Consider the following 16,833-nt stretch of genomic DNA (forward strand, 5'->3'; position numbering starts at 1 on the left):
GCCCAATTGCATATAAATAAAGTAATCTATAAGATATTTACCTACTAAAATATTTGGTAGTAAGTATATATACTTACTACCAAATATTTTATAATTAATGTTATCTGAGTAGGTGATAGTTAATAATTATAGTAGTTTTGGCTATCTTCGTCCGTTCACCTATTTGTTCCTACAGTTGACCTTGGTAAGCACTAGTTGTCAAAAATGGTCCGGCAGAAGCGAATATTATCTCTATTCAAGTTTGATCCAAACTATTGAGAAAAATCAATCGCGTCTTTCCGCCCGCCTACGGTTTCCAAGGCGACGCGTAAACAGTAGGGAGACGTCGCGACGAGCGACGCACGTCTGTTTTTTCATTACGATTTTTTGTTTTCAATTTTCGTGATATAACTGTGTTTTAATTAAGAATGGCTGAAGAAGGAGCAGCTACGGGTGGTGCTGTGGCGGAAAAAGTGGTACACACGTATCCTTTAATAAGGGTAAATTAATTTTATTATACTTAAATGTGCAGTAATACCTATATAATATAATTTGTATTGATTTTATTTAAAGGTTTCGTTCACATTATTTATAATATGACGAATACAAATACAAATAAGGTATGTTTTATGTTTATTAAAATTAGACATTAATATTGATTTGGCTTTGGCCTACTCGATAATTTTTTTTTAAATGTTTTTATTGAAAAAAAAAAATTATTGCTACCTACGCTTATTATACGATTGATTAAAATAAAAGATATACCTACTTACTTACGTACGTCTTGTAATCATTGATATATAAAAATTTATGAAGGTCTGATTTCGGATCAGCATATTAACGCCACTCTTGCGCATCGGCTTATCTCCGCACACCGTGACATATTGAATTACTACATTCTAAACAATGAATGATGGTCACGTTATAATTAAATATTAGATTTGTAACATCGAGATTGATTGAGATTTAAATAACGGATTTTGTGCGGTTATTGTTTATATGTAACCCTCCTTTCATATGAGAAAGCATCTACTTTGTATTGCGTTACTAAGCACATACATTATTTATAACTGAAAAGTATAGAAGATGTACCTATATGTATAATAAAAAAGGTATACAATAATTCAGTTAAATCAAAATATATTTCAAATAAAATTCAATTTTTAATTTAAGTGGGGTAAAAGTTAAAATATTGAATATGTGGAACTAAAATCACAATCAATCATCAATTAACAGCCGCGATGCATTAATTTACAGTACACAGTTGGCTTTGTTTGTTTTGGCAGGTGGGCCGTCGCATCTTACGTCTGACGATCGTTAACAGATCAATAAATAGTTGCATATCATAATATTTTAATGTTCTATCTGATCTTGTAGATTAGATTATATCTAATACTTAAATTAGACAAGAGTTATTGATACCAACTCTATCAAAATATAAAAAAATACTGAAAATATATCAAATTATCGAGGCAGCTCGTCGAATACTTATTATTTAAATTAAACGTATTTCTAGTATTTTTATTACTAGATTCACTGGCTGTAAATATTTCTACTGGTCGTGTCTTACTTCCTCGTGGAACTGTACTGACTGTGCAATGCAGCTATTTGGTAATATTCTGGATTCAAATATGACTAATTAATTGTTTTTTTTATTACAGCATACAGACATGTCTGAAGAGATGCGGATTGAAGCTGTTGAATTATCAGTAACAGCTTGCGAAAAGTTTTCCCAAAACAATGAAATGGCCGCTCGTATGGTTAAAGAGTCCATGGATAAAAAATTTGGTCCAGCTTTCCACGTGGTTGTCGGCGAGAGTTACGGTTTCGAAATAACTTATGAGTGCACAACAATATGTTACATGTATTTCGGCGGTAACCAAGCCATTTGTATTTGGAAGTGTTCGTGAGTGACATTCTTTCTTTTGTAGAAATATTTTCAAAGATTCGTCACGTTTGCCGACTCGGGTCTAACCGGTTTCTTGTGCTGAAACTAATATGAATATAATGTATCAATTATTGAAGCGTTTTAAAGTGTATTAAAATTTTCTGTGCTTTAAAAGAAAGACCTCACCGTTCTCATGAAGGGAAACATTATTATAGTCTATTTCAATAGCATATGAAAAGGAATCTAAAAGATCGATATCACCTATAAGATTATAATTGCATTTTCATTGTCTTTCAATTACGTAATATTTTAAAACATAAAATAAAAACTTTACAACAGTGGCGTAGCATGAGGGGGGGAGGTCCGCACCGGACGGCATTTTGCTGGGGGCGGCGCTGCGGAGGTTTAACTTTTTTTAAAGAAATTTAATTTTTTGCCTCACACGCTTAATAGTTAATTTTCAAAATATAGTTTCACTTGCTCTTACCTAAATAAATCAAGTGAGTTCAAACTCGATAAGAAATTAACTGTCAAAAGAAGATAATAAATTAAAATTATCTGTCAAAAGTGTTACTCGTACTACCAAAATGTCGAAAACCGCCCGTTATTTCGACTTCAAACTCGATAACGATTGCAAAAATAAGAGGACGGCAAATTTGGAATCCGCACCGGGTGCTAGTGACCTATGCTATGCCACTGCTTTACAATAAACTAAACAAATAAACCCATCTCTTAATGATGTTGATATTTCAGCATATTCTGTTTAATATATGAAAGGTACTTAAAATATGCTCAAAAGGTCAATATTTTAAGTTCCCTTTGCTCATTGCATTTATTATGAAAAAAAATGTATATCTAGATTTCACATACATACGGATATTAAATAAACAAATATTAAATAATTTAAAATTTTTAAATAATCACCATAAAAGTACCTTTTTCAAGAGCTTAGCTCTAATTAAAATGTTTTGATTCACAAAATCAGCATACCAACCCCTATCTTACGCTCGATTATGAGGGGTGGTATTGATCGAAGGAAAAAAACTTATAATCTAAGTATTAGACAGTTATGTCGCTACTTGGAATATTAAGTTATATTAACGGTACTTTTAGGAATATATTCAATACATTCATTAAAAAATAAGTAGTTTGTAGAACACCAAACAATCAAGATAATATAAACAAACAAGAAATGGAAAATGTCTAATCAGCTGCACGATTATATTATTATACGATGTTCAAACTCAGTAATATATAATTATTAAACTGTCATAAAAAAATATAAAGTAAATTAAGATTTTAATAAAAATACCTTTGTAGGTTATTATAAAGAATAAAAAAGTTAACAACCGTAAAATTATTTAAAATCTAATAAAATGAAGACTATTGAAATTTAATTTCAAAACCTAATAGAATACAATTTAAATTACTATGTCAATTTTAAGAACACCAAGGAAACAAATATAATGCCAAACTACAGTTAATTAACCTTGAAAATTAGTTTTAAGTTCGGGCTTCGGCAACAATCGTTCTTAGAAACATGATTCTGTTGTCATGTTAATGCGGATGCCATTACGGTAGCTATTTTGGAAATAATTTAGTCAATTACCTCTGACTATGAAATGTAATTATGTTTGAAGGAGCTTGAGATTTAAAGGTCATTTAATGCCATATTTTTAAACGAATCAAAATTTTTATATTTACACAAATTTATTTTACAAAGAACCGTTAATATCATGCAATTTTCATTGGTCAATTGTAAAGAAAATTGAAACAAAGCTAACCAAAATATAGCTGGTTATAACTTCTGTTTTTAATGTATAATATTTGAAACGATGATGTAGGTACAAAATGTAATCAAAGCCTGATGACAAATATGGATGCCAGATCCTTGTGGAACTTTGCCTTTATCTTATAGATAATATATTTATACGGTTTTGCATGTAATTGTAATGTAATAGTTGAGTACTTGAGAGGAAAATAAATTATATTATATATTTGATTGAAAGAGTTGATTGTTTTATTTTAAAATGTTTTGTGTCACAAAACATTTATCTCCGCTTGTATTTTTAATCTATTTTAAAAGTTACAAATTAATAATACCAAGCTGGAAATAATTATCGTTCTTGGAACTTTGTATAAAGTAGTCTAGTTAAGATATTCATAGCGACGAGAATCATTAGATAGGTAACTGTAAAAAAAACTACGAAATAAAAATTGTTTTTTTAATGTGTTAAATGTTACAAATTTCAATAAATTTCAAAAGGATCAAATTGGTATCCTGTTTCCTAGGAGAATGTTGTGGTGTGTTTTTGGTACTAGTTTCATATAAACGATGACTATAATATACTACATTCGTGCGGTTTATAAAACGTATGACAATTATTATTAAGAAAAAAACGAATAGAACTCGTTAAACAAGTGTTCCGTACAAATAACTGTATTAATAGTTAATCAGTTTCGATTGCCTCCGTTAATCTAGTGGATTCAAAACCCAGTTCCGACTTTTAAAAAGTTATTGGATTTGAATATCGAGAAATGTTTAATAATAGCGGAGTGTGGAAATTGGCAGTGAGGGAATAGAGTCCAGCCGTGTTTGCGTCCAGTTATGCAGTATAATGCGTCCCGCGCAGTTGGCTAGTCTCTCTTGAGAATGGTTGCTGTAGCCAAAATATTATTAAAAAATATTAATACTGACTGGTCGGTGAACTGATAATTTTGTAAAGTACAACTTTAAGTATTGTTTTTAGTATATTACACGAAGAACTCCTTGTATTAAGGCTATGAATGGTGTAATTTATACCAAACATAGCTCATAATATAAACCAGAACGTCCTAAAATATAAAAAAAACAATTTATCTCATTTTTATAGACACATGCATTCGGTTATTATTCGTAGCTAAAAAGTGTTCTTATTGATCGGAAACAGGATCCCTTCCAAGTGCTTTACCAATAAAATACGTCATTTACATATACATTGGCACATATAGTGATCACATAATACTCATTACAAATGTATAATTGTTTTATGTATACATCGCCTAAACATTCCATATGCAAGCATTCAATACAGAACTATCTGTAAATAGGAATCATTTACAGATACAGATTAAATTATTAATATTTTCAATTGAAATATAATATGTACAGGACTTTCTCTAGTAGTTTCAATGTCATATATATTTCAAGGACAACAGAAACTATTATGTTCCACATCTATAACTAATTCCTATTCACGGACAGATATTTGACAACTCTATCGTCATTGTAATTGTGATTATTTGAAAAAAACTTATATAATAAAATTAATACTAGAAATTAATATAAATTCATATGATAAATTGTTAACTAAATTAAACTATAAATGTTTATATACGCTTTCTGTATCGTACCCGTTAACATAATATTTAAATTTAAATAATTGAATTGTTTTCATATAATTCGAGACCAACTCGTTGCTAAACTATTCTCTCGCTATATCAAATATTTAAATTGGTAAATTTGGTTGAGTTTGTCCTTAAAGTGATTACAAGAGCGATAGAGCGTCATCAGCGTTACAACAAGACACTGTAATACAGCCTAACTACGTTTAAAATTTACACCATTTCAACTATACATACAGCTATGAACATATCGTGGAACGTCAGTATAAAATCTACTAAACTCATATATAGTAAATATCGATCTAGCCTAGTCTAGAAATTTAGGAATAACATCAACATCTTTCAGGCACGATTTTTATCAAATACCCCAAGTACAGTCGGCGACGAAAATTAATTTAAAATGTAAACAGTGACGATAAAATAGTTGTAAGATTTTTATCAAAGTTTATAGGCATTTTTAAACTAACCTGATATTTAATATTTTATTGTATTTTTATGACTAAGTATTTTTGTCTCTGGCTGTACTTTGACAATGGGCAATTTATAGGATAATAAGCACCTCTAGATAACATGGAAATTAGTATAAATCCTTGGATTCATTCAAAGTAAATCACTATACATATTTATATGTAATCGAAGGCGGTGTCCACAATACCGACACACATCGAAGTCAACAATAAATAATAACGAATATTGCTCCGCTCGCGATGTGTGTAGCGACTGTGTTTACATAAATTCTATAAATATACATTGAATAACAATCTATCAAACTATGAATAAAATTAAGTAATCAGCGATTGCTATACTTAATATGAAGTATTTATTTTAGATTTAGTTTAAGAAGACACCGAAAGCATTTTTATCAAGAAATTTAAAGTACAAAGCATTAGATACAACTTGTTGATTGCTGAAGCTTTATACATTATGTATTTACAAATTATATTTATTCGAAAATATATCAAAAGAAAATGTTCATAATTTTTTTAATTATAAAATAAATCTGTTTCTTTTCGTATGTATTATAACATGACGTTGGTATTGGTGAATTTCATCGTTGATTATTCTAAAATATTTAATTGTTAAATAAGACCCTTAAACGAAATATTACAAAAAAAAATCATATCATGTTGATCTGTTAGGTCCCCCAGATAAGCGTGGCATTTTGTTAGCGCCACATCATTGTTAATAGACTACCGAAAAATACAAAAATCTCTGTGTAACAAATTTCTTAGAACCCAGAAGGGTCGCCTATACTAGAATACTTGTGACGAATTACTTCCTATTACCAATCACTATTACACCGATGTACAATATATCTTCTTTCAACAGAATAGTGTCAATTTTACAACCCCTGACAAGTAATACGTGTTTTTTTATAATAGTGCAGTAAATTGTAATTACAATTGATGTGCAGATGACAATCATAATAAAAATTAATTAAGGGTACAAAAAGAAGAATGAGCCCGTCCTCAACACACGTTTATCTTTAACAAATAACGCCTCTGAAAGGACTTTTATTCACCTAAGAAGTTTGCATTACGTAAATTAACAATTTACAAATAAGAAGGGAATTAGAAGGTTGGTTTGCAAAATTGTCGGTTGGTAAAGAAACGAGCGCCAGAAAAAAATGCGCATACTAAAACATTCTAATTACATTGTATAGTGGAGATCGCAATAAACGCAGCGACGAACCAAGGTTTAATGACGTGGTAATTTATTTACCACAAAAAATAAACCACGTAATTAAACAAAACTGCTATAATAAATAATTATTTTGTTTCCTTATGGGTTATTGTACGACATTAAACAAACTAGTTTAATATACAAAAATCATCCCCTATTTCCCAATTTATATTATGATAATTATTTTTTTCTTTCTGTACCCATCAATTTTAAGACCAAATTTGTCAAAATATTGGCCATTAATAAAAACTTTAATTGTTTTTACACTTTGTTATATTTAAATTATCTAAAAGTTATTAAACTAAAATGCATTAAATATTTGTGAATTATAATCTTATCGAAACGTTTTTTATATTAATAAGAGTTACTGATACATTATCCAGTAACAAAGTTCTAAGACTTAATTTTATAGACAACAACCAGCGACAACCAATAGTATTTTCGTTTTTGAAAAAGTAAAGCTTAGTTGAAATATAATAAACATCATACAAATCGATTAATTTAATCCTAGCGTCCAATATTCAAGTTTGGATCAATATTATCTTGCATTTATATCAACAAATTGACTAACTATGGCATAAGGCCATCAAAGATAGAGTAAAGAGAAATGAAACTTTGATTTACACTATCCATGTGATTGGCTACTAGCTAACGATTCCATATTCAAAAATTTGTTCAAATTCATCCAAAATGCAATTTTTTTTTCAGGAATCCATATTGGATACCACAGACTAATTATAAATGTTATATAACTGTTATCCGTAGACCTTATGGTGCCGGCATTAAAGAAGAAAGCCACACCATATCAATCCGTGGCTATCGTAAAAGCCGCCTAAGTAATATTTTATTAGACTAATGCAACAATCAAGCAATAAGGTGATTTAACAACATATGCTGGCAAAGGAGCAAACTAATGCTAAAAGCATTCGCAAGAAGGGCAGCGGGGCTATTACGGTTAGATCATAGCAACTGTTTCTATCAAATATTTGTTGCGGATTGATAAATTTTGCAGTCGATAAATCAGTATTACGCTACTGCATAGGTCCATAATACTGATTTATAATTTTTTGATTTGATTTGATATCAGATAACAGTTGCTATGATCTAACCGTAATAGACCACAGGTGACAGTTAGGCGGCTTAGCCTGGGTTACCCGTCCAAACTATTTATATCAACATTGCATCGCCTCTATACAGGGTTATTGGTAATTCGACGTATGCCTGAAAAACAATAGAAATCATTCAGAACTGTTTATGTATCTAAATTTTATTTTAAATTTGTATTAAGTAAGTAAGTTAAGTAAATAAGTAAGTTTTTTTACATTGGTATGATATTATTTTAAATCAATTTTGTGGGAATTTTAAAGAGCGACCTTTTGTACGAATTCGGTCATGTTCGAATACGAATTTCCACCAGCGTCCTTTCTGATCATTTTATTTCGGTTGCTTTGAAAAGCATAAAAAAAATATTGAAATAATATCGTTTTCCGTTTCGCATTTTTAAAATTGGACCGATAATTATTGTTTAAATATTGAAAAGTATCCAGTGTTTAATCGTTTTTATAAATCAGAAGAAAAAAGTTGATTTTAATCGAAACTTTTTTTTAAATAAATTTTTGATGTTGCAATTTTGACTTATTTTGAAAAAATCTAAAAAACGTGATAACTCAAAAATTGTTCACTTTTGCATTATGCATATGGGGGTTAAATTATCGCAAATAGTCACCCCTATCACCTCCTAACGGGAATACGTCGAATTACTAATAACCCTGTATAATAGAGTAAGGTTAAGCAAAATATTAGAGTGAGTTTGTCCAGAAAATCAAACATATGTGCATAGTATTGTTGGTTTCAACATTATTTATGAGTAAGGTAAATTAATCAGAGTGGCAATCTTTCGTAATATTGCATTGAAATATATTTAAAACCAAACAGTTTAAAAATAAAGTACTAATCTTATTAGACGACGAATAATAACAAACATTTTGGGCTGACAGTTTTGTTCATTTGTGAGAACATGGACATTTATGAAAGTCAATATTTTTTCTTGAATCAATAGTAGTGAAAGGTAGTTTTAAGAAACATTTAAAAATGGAAAGTACTAAAAAAAATTCAGGGCTCTTCGATCTTCTCTCAATAGACACGCCCGTTAGCACATTTTTATCAAAGTTCCTAGCGAATACATTTTAATACATCGGACGTAGACAACCCATCAAGGTTAATAAAATATATCGAATGCATCACCACTAAACTAATCAGATTTTTCCTTCGCACGCACGAACAGAACACGAGGAAAATAACAAGCGAGTCTCGCACTCGAACATCGTCCCCGAGCGCCGCGCCGCCGGAGCGCCACCCCGCTCTAGCGGAGCGCCAGGCAGCAGCGGAGCAGCGCCCGCGCGCCGGCCTACAGCGAGGCGGGGCGCGGCGGGCGCTAGGACGGCTGCACGTGCGTCACGAGCAGCTTGGTGGCCTTGGCCAGGTCGTAGGCGGCGGCGCGCACGCGGTCCAGCGACGCGCGCGCGCCGCACGCCCGCGACACCGCCTCGCTCGCCGCGCGCAGCTGCTCCAGCACGCCGCCCAGCGCGCCGTCCGCCGCGCCGCCCGCCGCGCCGCCCGCCGCGCTCTGCTGGCCCGACGGGAAACTCATCAAATTACTAAATCTATTGGCCCGCCAGTAAGATTACTTTAAACAAATCGGGGCTCCCTTTACCGGCGGGAAGAGAGCCAGCAGCGACGCGACGGTGGTTCTGATGGACTCCGCGCACTCCGGCAGGCGGGAGCGGTGCAGCCGCGCCGCCGCCCACAGCTCCTGTATGCAGCGCGTGACCGCCTCCGCGCGCCGCTGCACCTCCACGCTCGTGTCCGCCTCCGCGTCCGCGCCCGCTCCCACACACGACGCGCCCTCGATGGCGCTCTGCGTCAACGAGCGCTCCAGCCCCGGGATACTCGTTAGCTACGAGATCGAAAGACATTGCTCATTTGTGTTCCTTAAATTTGCAAGTGACGGAATGTGTGAATATTTAATTTAATTGTCTGTATTGATTGTTAGCCGTATCATATGATTTTGAAGTGATAACTTCTTTTGGAACAATACACCGCTCCGTTACTGCGACCGTCTGTCTGGTTTTCCTTTCGCCTACGCATAGGCAGGCTGCTCCTCTCTCACTCTAACTCACAGCGCTAGCCGTATTTCGGACAGTTTAAATCATCACTTTTGACGGGCGTCCCGAGGAACACACGTATTTTTCAAATTTATATCAATTAATAAAAAAATGGACTTCGCTATAGATTCTCGTTGCAGTAATGTTTAGAGCTATTTTTTGTAAAAACCAGCGAACGAATTGCATTTGCCATCGGTAACATTTAAGAAGAAGAAGAACAATGAAGAAGAAGAAAAACAATTTTAAGCAAAATTATAAAGCTATTAAAAAAAAATATTTGTCCTTTGGTCACTGCAATGAGTTGGTTTCGAATAAAAATGACAAACAAACAAAAACTAAAATGATCACGGAACTTTTACGGAACAGCTGTAAAAATGACGAATTTCCATGCATAATTATTGACTACACTAATGCCCATTAGAGTGTTCGAGTAATCGTCGTTGAGTTACGAGTAGAGAGCAGTTGAAGGCGGACTTATAAGTTTTTTTAAATCACATGCGAAATCGAAACCAACGAGAATTACGGATTTTTATTTTTAAAAATATTTTTCATAACCTGCGTTATACCACGGGCTCCTGTGTATAAATGTATACTTCAGACCGAATGGCTTCGGCTGCATGTTGTTTATCAATTTGTTAGTTTTATTAAGAGCGTTTACCAGATTTTTATCGGGATACATCTTCGATCATAAATACTTTTTTATGTATCCATGACCATATAATTAACATAATAAAAAATATGAGCCTTTTGCTTGAAATCTAAGAATTCTCAAAGTCAATATTAAAATGAGATTTGAATATTTCTCATTATTTTATATTCTATTAAATTTTCGTTGCCTCCTCTTCCTCAGAGAAGGTTTGTAGCAAATTAGACACTTGCAGGTTTCCTCACGATGTTTTGCATCATGGTCGAGCAGGAGATAATTATAAACACAAATTAAGGTCGCCTGGGTTTGAACTCGCAATCGCAATCGCATCGGGACTCGCGTTCTATAAACTGGGACATCTCGACAGAATAAATACATATAATACATATATAAATAATTTTCAATATATACATATAATCAATACAAATATGTCAAGATATTACGTTGCGATATACTAAACGCAAACCGCAGGTTCACGCACACCAGCATATCAAATATTAAACAGGATTCGCAGTAGTTTTGATAAACGCTCTTAAGAAGATAAATTAGTATTCTTGGATTATTTATGGGGTCTAAGATTTATACAAAATTTGATTCGTACTTGTAGTAATAATAGCAAACATTTGTTAAAAAATATCTAACATTAGTAAAGTTTGGGTAAATGTTGAACTAAATTATCTACTTCATTGGTCAATATTCAACCATTAAGAATCACCAGTCATTCTGGGAGCCCTATAAATAGGATAATGGTGTATTTATGCTTTATCTAATTATTAAACTAACGACACCTACCATCCCTCATCTCTACACAGTTAGTCTACGTAAGGTAGCCGTTTAATAACATGTTGAACTTTTTGAATGTGCTTTAGTAGCAATTTTAATATTATTTAATAATATTGGTAACTGAAACTTTATTTGATTATTTTTATTTAATAAAAAACATGTTATTATACTGACTACGTCGGAAATACTATAAGGTAGGTAGAAATTAGTAAATTATTGATTAGTACCTGGTGTTTAGTAACCTGCCAGTTATTCTTTGGTCCCTCCCTAGCCTCAAACATACTGACCGGTCGCTGAACAGTTTTTAGCGATTGCCTCACGTCCACGTCCTCGGACAACGTCAGCTGTTCCGTCTCCAGGCTCCGGCCTCGCTCTTGAGGAGTCAGGTCGAGAGTGTTGTTGCTCTCGTTTATCGATGCTTGAGAGGTCATACTCTGGTCGTCATCGACACTGCTGGTGGTCTTCAAGGCGCTGTTCTCTTTCGTCAATTGTTCAACTATCGTTTGAAGGTTCTTGAGCTGGTTCTTTAGTTCTGTGATGGTGGAATCTCGATTGTCTAGTTCTTTCTTGAGCGATTCGATTTCGGTTTTTCGCTCGGGTAGGCTGTGTGCGGGGCTCGGGGAGTGGGTACGAGGAAGCTCCAAGTTGGAATGTTCAGTCGGTAGCGAAGGGTTGTAAGTAGAAGATACCGTCTCGCCGGTTCGCGGGTCTGCGCTGGACATCTGTCAACATTGAATTGAGATATAAAAATTGTGTATATTTTAAGAATTTTCATATATAAAGAACAGAGAAGTTAAGCATACTTACATCTAAATCGATCGGCGCAAGCGCGGCGTAATCTTCGTCTGACGCGACCGAGTCGTATAAGGGCTCATCATCGGACATTTGGGAAAAGTGCTTGAGATGACTCGCCGACAGTAACGGATTTAACGGTCCGGACAAACCTAGATCATAATAATAATTATTATAATCGAGTCATAGTTATCGTTTAAATACTTGGTATAGGGTGTCGTAGAGATAAGAGTGATCGTCGATAAGTTATAGATAACATGTGTCCATCCCATGCTACGTAAATTGTACTACCTTTATAGATATCGCATATCACATTGCAGTCGGAGCGAGTGTACTCCCACTCGCAGCTGCCTCTCAGTACCTCTGGGCTGCAGCGTGGCGAGGCGCTGGCGGCGCGTGGCGTCCAGCAGCACGTCGCGCAGCAGCGCCGCCAGCTCGGGCGCGGACAGGCGCGCCAGCTTCTGGCGGCCCTGGTTGCGCGGCGCCGACAGCGCGGGGTTGACCGGCAGGAACGCCACCCCGCATCGCTCCAGCCCGGTCGCGCTCGTTTGCCAGACTACATTTGGCATTTTTAATATTTAATACTATTTATGTATTCTATTATTTATATGTAGTAAAAATTGTTATGTTTATAAAAATCTCGCTCATCCGAGAAGTCGTACAAACATTCCATACATGCAATGATTTTGTAAGTCATATAGGGAGTAGTTTTTAAAAATCGAAAAACATAAATTAAAACTTACTAGCTTCAGTTTCCCGGCGATCTATTTCATCGTAGATGTCCATAACGAGCTCTTCGAACAGGTGATTCGGCAGCTGCAAGTAAGGTCGGCACCTTTAGTGTTAGTGTCGGGGTGGCCGGGTGGCCGGGGTGGCGCGGCGGGGCTCTCACCAGCTGCAGCTTCCCGCGCGCCGCCTTGGCGACGTCGGTCATCTCGTGCGTGTCGTGCGCGCGCGGCACGATGTAGTGCCGGCCGGCCGCGTGCTGCGGGCGCTCGCCCGTCAGGAAGTGGATCATGCGGTCCGTGGCGTCGTACACCAGCTCCGTCATCCGCTCCGCCAGCTCCGAGTGCCCGCCTTGTCTGGGGGAAAACCCGAAACGAAGCTGAACAAATGATACCTATATACATATTCAAAACACTTGTACCATAACCCTTGCATTTGTGTAAAATGCTAAGTTTGTGTTATACAGTAAAAAAAATACTTTTATTAAATATAAACAGTGTTTAACTGTTTGTTTTATTTTTACATCAATACACAATGCGGTCTTTGTTTCCTCATGCTCAAATATACAAGAGGAAAACATATACAAATATTATTGTATGTAGAGCATAAACTACTCTTGTGTAAGACCTAAAACACTATTATATGTTCTTTAGTTAGGAAAAAAATATTTCACAATGATGATGTTGATCTTACAGCAACATTTATTATTATATAGATTATTTTGTTGTATGTTTTGAAGTTATTAATAATTGTTTTTTATTACATTTGGTTTATAACCAGCAATTTTTAAGTGGTAGTGCCACACTGCATACCTTCGGGTTGCAGCCGAATGGGCCGGCGCGCCCGGGGAAGTACCACTCTCTCACTTAAAACCGGCGTATAGTGGTAGCTATGCTACCGCGTTTCGTCTGGTATGTGAGAGTCCCGGAGGCCCGATCGCCCCCCCCCCCCCCCAAACATGATGGTTGTGCAGAATTTGGTTACATTACCCTAGGAGGGTACCATCAGCGACTGCGGTGGAGAATCCCTCTCTTGGCATCCATGCTCAGGACGTACACCACCTGAGCAGGGATGCCCAGGCTGCCCTCCGAATTCTGAGTGGGGCAATTTTGCGCTCGCCACTGTTCGGGGCAAGCGGAGCAGGCATCACAAGGCAACCCCTAACGCCCTCACTGTGGACTTCTGCAACATAAGGGGACTCAACTCCAACTTGAACGCCGTTCACTTTCACCTTGAGACGGTGAAGCCGGCCTTGCTCTTTCTTACCGAGACTCAGATATCCTCTCCTGCCGATACGACTTTTCTTTCCTACCCCGGGTATAAATTGGAACATTCCTTTATATCACGAGTTGAGGTGTGCGTTTACGTCAGAGATGATATCTGCTTTCGACGCCTCGGCAGCCTTGAAGGGCAGGACCTATCGATTATCTGACTGCGTGTAGACTGCGACGACCATCCGCGAATCTACGCGTGCCTTTATAGGTCCCATAGCGGTAATGCCGAAACCGACCGACTGGTCGAGCACGTCCAAATGGCTACAAATTCCGTGCTGCAGCAGATCCCATCCGCAGAGATCGTAATTCTTGGCGATTTTAATGCCCACCATGCCGAATGGCTTGGATCACGCACTACCGATCATGCGGGTAGATCTGTTCTCGACTTCGCTTTAGCATATGATTTGACACAACTGGTCACCTCGCTAACGCGAATACAAGTCGTGGAGGATCATACACCTTCCCTGTTGGACCTTCTGCTGACTTCCCATCCGGATAGCTACCAGATTATCGTCGATCCCCCTTTGGGCTCGTTGGACCACTGTCTCGTTCGGAGTACAGTGCCGGTTACGCGGTACACCGCGTTTCGTGGGCTGCCGCCGCGTGTGGCACTACAAGTCATCACATTGGGATGGGATGCGGTCCTTCTTTGCATCCTACCCATGGGGGCATTGTTCGGATTAATCCCGACTGCTGAATTTCACCTTCGGACATCTCGTCAAAATTCAAAATATCACCCACACCACCTAATGTCCGAAAATCCACAACAGCGCGATTTTTAAGACATTTTCTGCTTCGCACAACCACTCTGTGGAACCAGCTTTCGCCGGCGGTTTTTCCGAACCGATACGACTTGGAAACCTTCAAGAAAAGAGCGTACTCCTTCCTGAAAGACCGGCAACGCACCTGCAAGCCCCCTGGTGTTGCAGTTGTCCATGGGCGGTGGTAGTCACTTTCCATCAGGTGAGCCTCCTGCTCGTTTGCTATAACATAAAAAAAAAATAATGGGTTGGATATAAGTGTTACCTAGCGCAGTCAGCAGGTGGGTTGCCAGTGCTATCTCGTGCTGTTGGATCGGCGCCCCACGCCACTAACAACTCGGCCTGCGAGGGCTGTCCCGCACGACAAGCCACATGGAGGCATGTGCTACCTTTCTCCTACAATAAAAATCGGCTTATACATGAAGCATATAATTTTAGAAAGAATTTGCATAAAGTACTCAAGCTATTTCATCATTTTAAATTTAATGAATATATTTTTCTTAAATATTCAAATTATAAGTTATATATTAATAATAAGTTTATCAAAAATGTAGTCGCAATCAGCTTAAAATCATTTTAATTACCTGAACTCATACATTTAAAACAAGTGATTATGTGAGGTGCAGATCTGATATCAAAAGAAGGCCTTATAATTATTATTTTTTATGTTTCACTACATCTACAGGTTCAGTTGTTTTTTATTTTTTGTTTTATTTTTTAATCATTAAGCACCACACACCATACACAACCCTTATATTTAATCTTTATTTAATTTAACTTATTGACATACCTGATTGTAATAGTTAGGGTCAGCTCCTTGGGCAAGAAGTCTCATAGCAGTGTCTAGAGAGGAACTCCTCACAGCACTGTGTAATTGTCTTCCAAGCTCACTTGGAGGTTCATCTCTTCTTGCTCTTAGCACATATGCTAGCCTTAGGTGTTTAGCTAGTATGAATTCAGATTTTATTGGGCTAAAATAATTAATAACATTACATTATTTCGGAAAAACATCATTTACATTTTAAAAAATACACATAAATAACACACTATCTTCAGATTTTTCTTTCTTAATAATGATTAATTTTGGTCATAGGATTGTATGAATCAATATGTTTTTTTAACTTAATTCTTACTGAAGGGGATCTTTCGGTTGTGGTTTCTTCCTTAAATGTTTGGGAGCTGAAGTGTCGAGTAACGAATGTTCCCATATACTGTTGACATTCTGAGCTGTCAGTGCTTGCACCATCTGTATTAAAACCATGGCATTTATAGAAGGAAAATAATCGCAACATAAACAATAACTTATCTTATTTACATACAGATAAAAGCGAAGGAGGCCAAGACCCTTGTCGTAAAGATTTAACATGTGAAATATGTCTTCCCATACTCCTGTGAACACTACAGCATTCAGCACACAGTAGTAAGCCACGGTTAATAGATGCCCATGATGGATCTACAACACAAAAGTACCCAACCCAATTAATAATCAGTACTGAAGTAATTAAAAGCGATAGACGAAACTGGAACATCATCTAACCCGATGCTCCGCAATCAGAGCACACTTCCACCGATGAACGATGCTTTGAACGTGATATCATCATTTTTATTAAGTTTCCTGGAAGACTTTATCTTATTACAAGCTTTAGAAACACTTAATTAATAGAAATAACTTGTTTTATAGACATAATTAACTTTGATACAAAAATAAAACATTTCGCGAAATGTCAACCAAAATAAGTATTGCAGATAAAAT

General features: G+C 36.2%; 2 protein-coding genes across 2 annotated transcripts; one reads left to right on the forward strand and one right to left on the reverse strand.

Moving 5' to 3' along the window:
- Positions 1-287: 287 nt before the first annotated feature.
- LOC113404780 (dynein axonemal light chain 4) lies at positions 288-2,148 on the forward strand. The gene is made up of 2 exons (XM_026645797.2): positions 288-479; positions 1,641-2,148. Exons 1-2 carry the CDS (start codon positions 408-410, stop codon positions 1,887-1,889), a joined length of 321 nt encoding a protein of 106 aa, XP_026501582.1. The 5' UTR covers positions 288-407; the 3' UTR covers positions 1,890-2,148.
- A 6,657-nt stretch (positions 2,149-8,805) lies between these two features.
- On the reverse strand, positions 8,806-16,809 carry LOC113404777 (ARF GTPase-activating protein Git). Its single transcript, XM_064215716.1, has 12 exons — positions 16,618-16,809; positions 16,400-16,533; positions 16,214-16,326; positions 15,871-16,051; positions 15,346-15,476; positions 13,212-13,401; positions 13,063-13,135; positions 12,681-12,875; positions 12,335-12,471; positions 11,755-12,249; positions 9,648-9,890; positions 8,806-9,560 (listed from the first exon to the last, which is right to left on the reverse strand). Exons 1-12 carry the CDS (start codon positions 16,679-16,681, stop codon positions 9,369-9,371), a joined length of 2,148 nt encoding a protein of 715 aa, XP_064071786.1. The 5' UTR covers positions 16,682-16,809; the 3' UTR covers positions 8,806-9,368.
- Positions 16,810-16,833: the final 24 nt, after the last annotated feature.

Source organism: Vanessa tameamea, chromosome 8 (assembly GCF_037043105.1).
Source record: "Vanessa tameamea isolate UH-Manoa-2023 chromosome 8, ilVanTame1 primary haplotype, whole genome shotgun sequence".
Classification (NCBI taxonomy): Eukaryota; Metazoa; Arthropoda; class Insecta; order Lepidoptera; family Nymphalidae; genus Vanessa; species Vanessa tameamea.

What these genes read in the sequence shown, in the direction of transcription:
- LOC113404780 (XM_026645797.2), top strand. Translation starts at nt 408, where the DNA reads ATGGCTGAAGAAGGAGCAGCTACGGGTGGTGCTGTGGCGGAAAAAGTG. An exon ending in ACACGTATCCTTTAATAAGG is followed by an intron (nt 480 to 1,640) that starts GTAAATTAATTT and finishes TTTTTATTACAG; the next exon opens with CATACAGACATGTCTGAAGA.
- LOC113404777 (XM_064215716.1), bottom strand. Translation starts at nt 16,681, where the DNA reads ATGATGATATCACGTTCAAAGCATCGTTCATCGGTGGAAGTGTGCTCT. An exon ending in CCACCTGCTGACTGCGCTAG is followed by an intron (nt 13,402 to 15,345) that starts GTAACACTTATA and finishes GTTTTCCCCCAG; the next exon opens with ACAAGGCGGGCACTCGGAGC. An exon ending in CGCCACGCTGCAGCCCAGAG is followed by an intron (nt 12,472 to 12,680) that starts GTACTGAGAGGC and finishes ATTATGATCTAG; the next exon opens with GTTTGTCCGGACCGTTAAAT.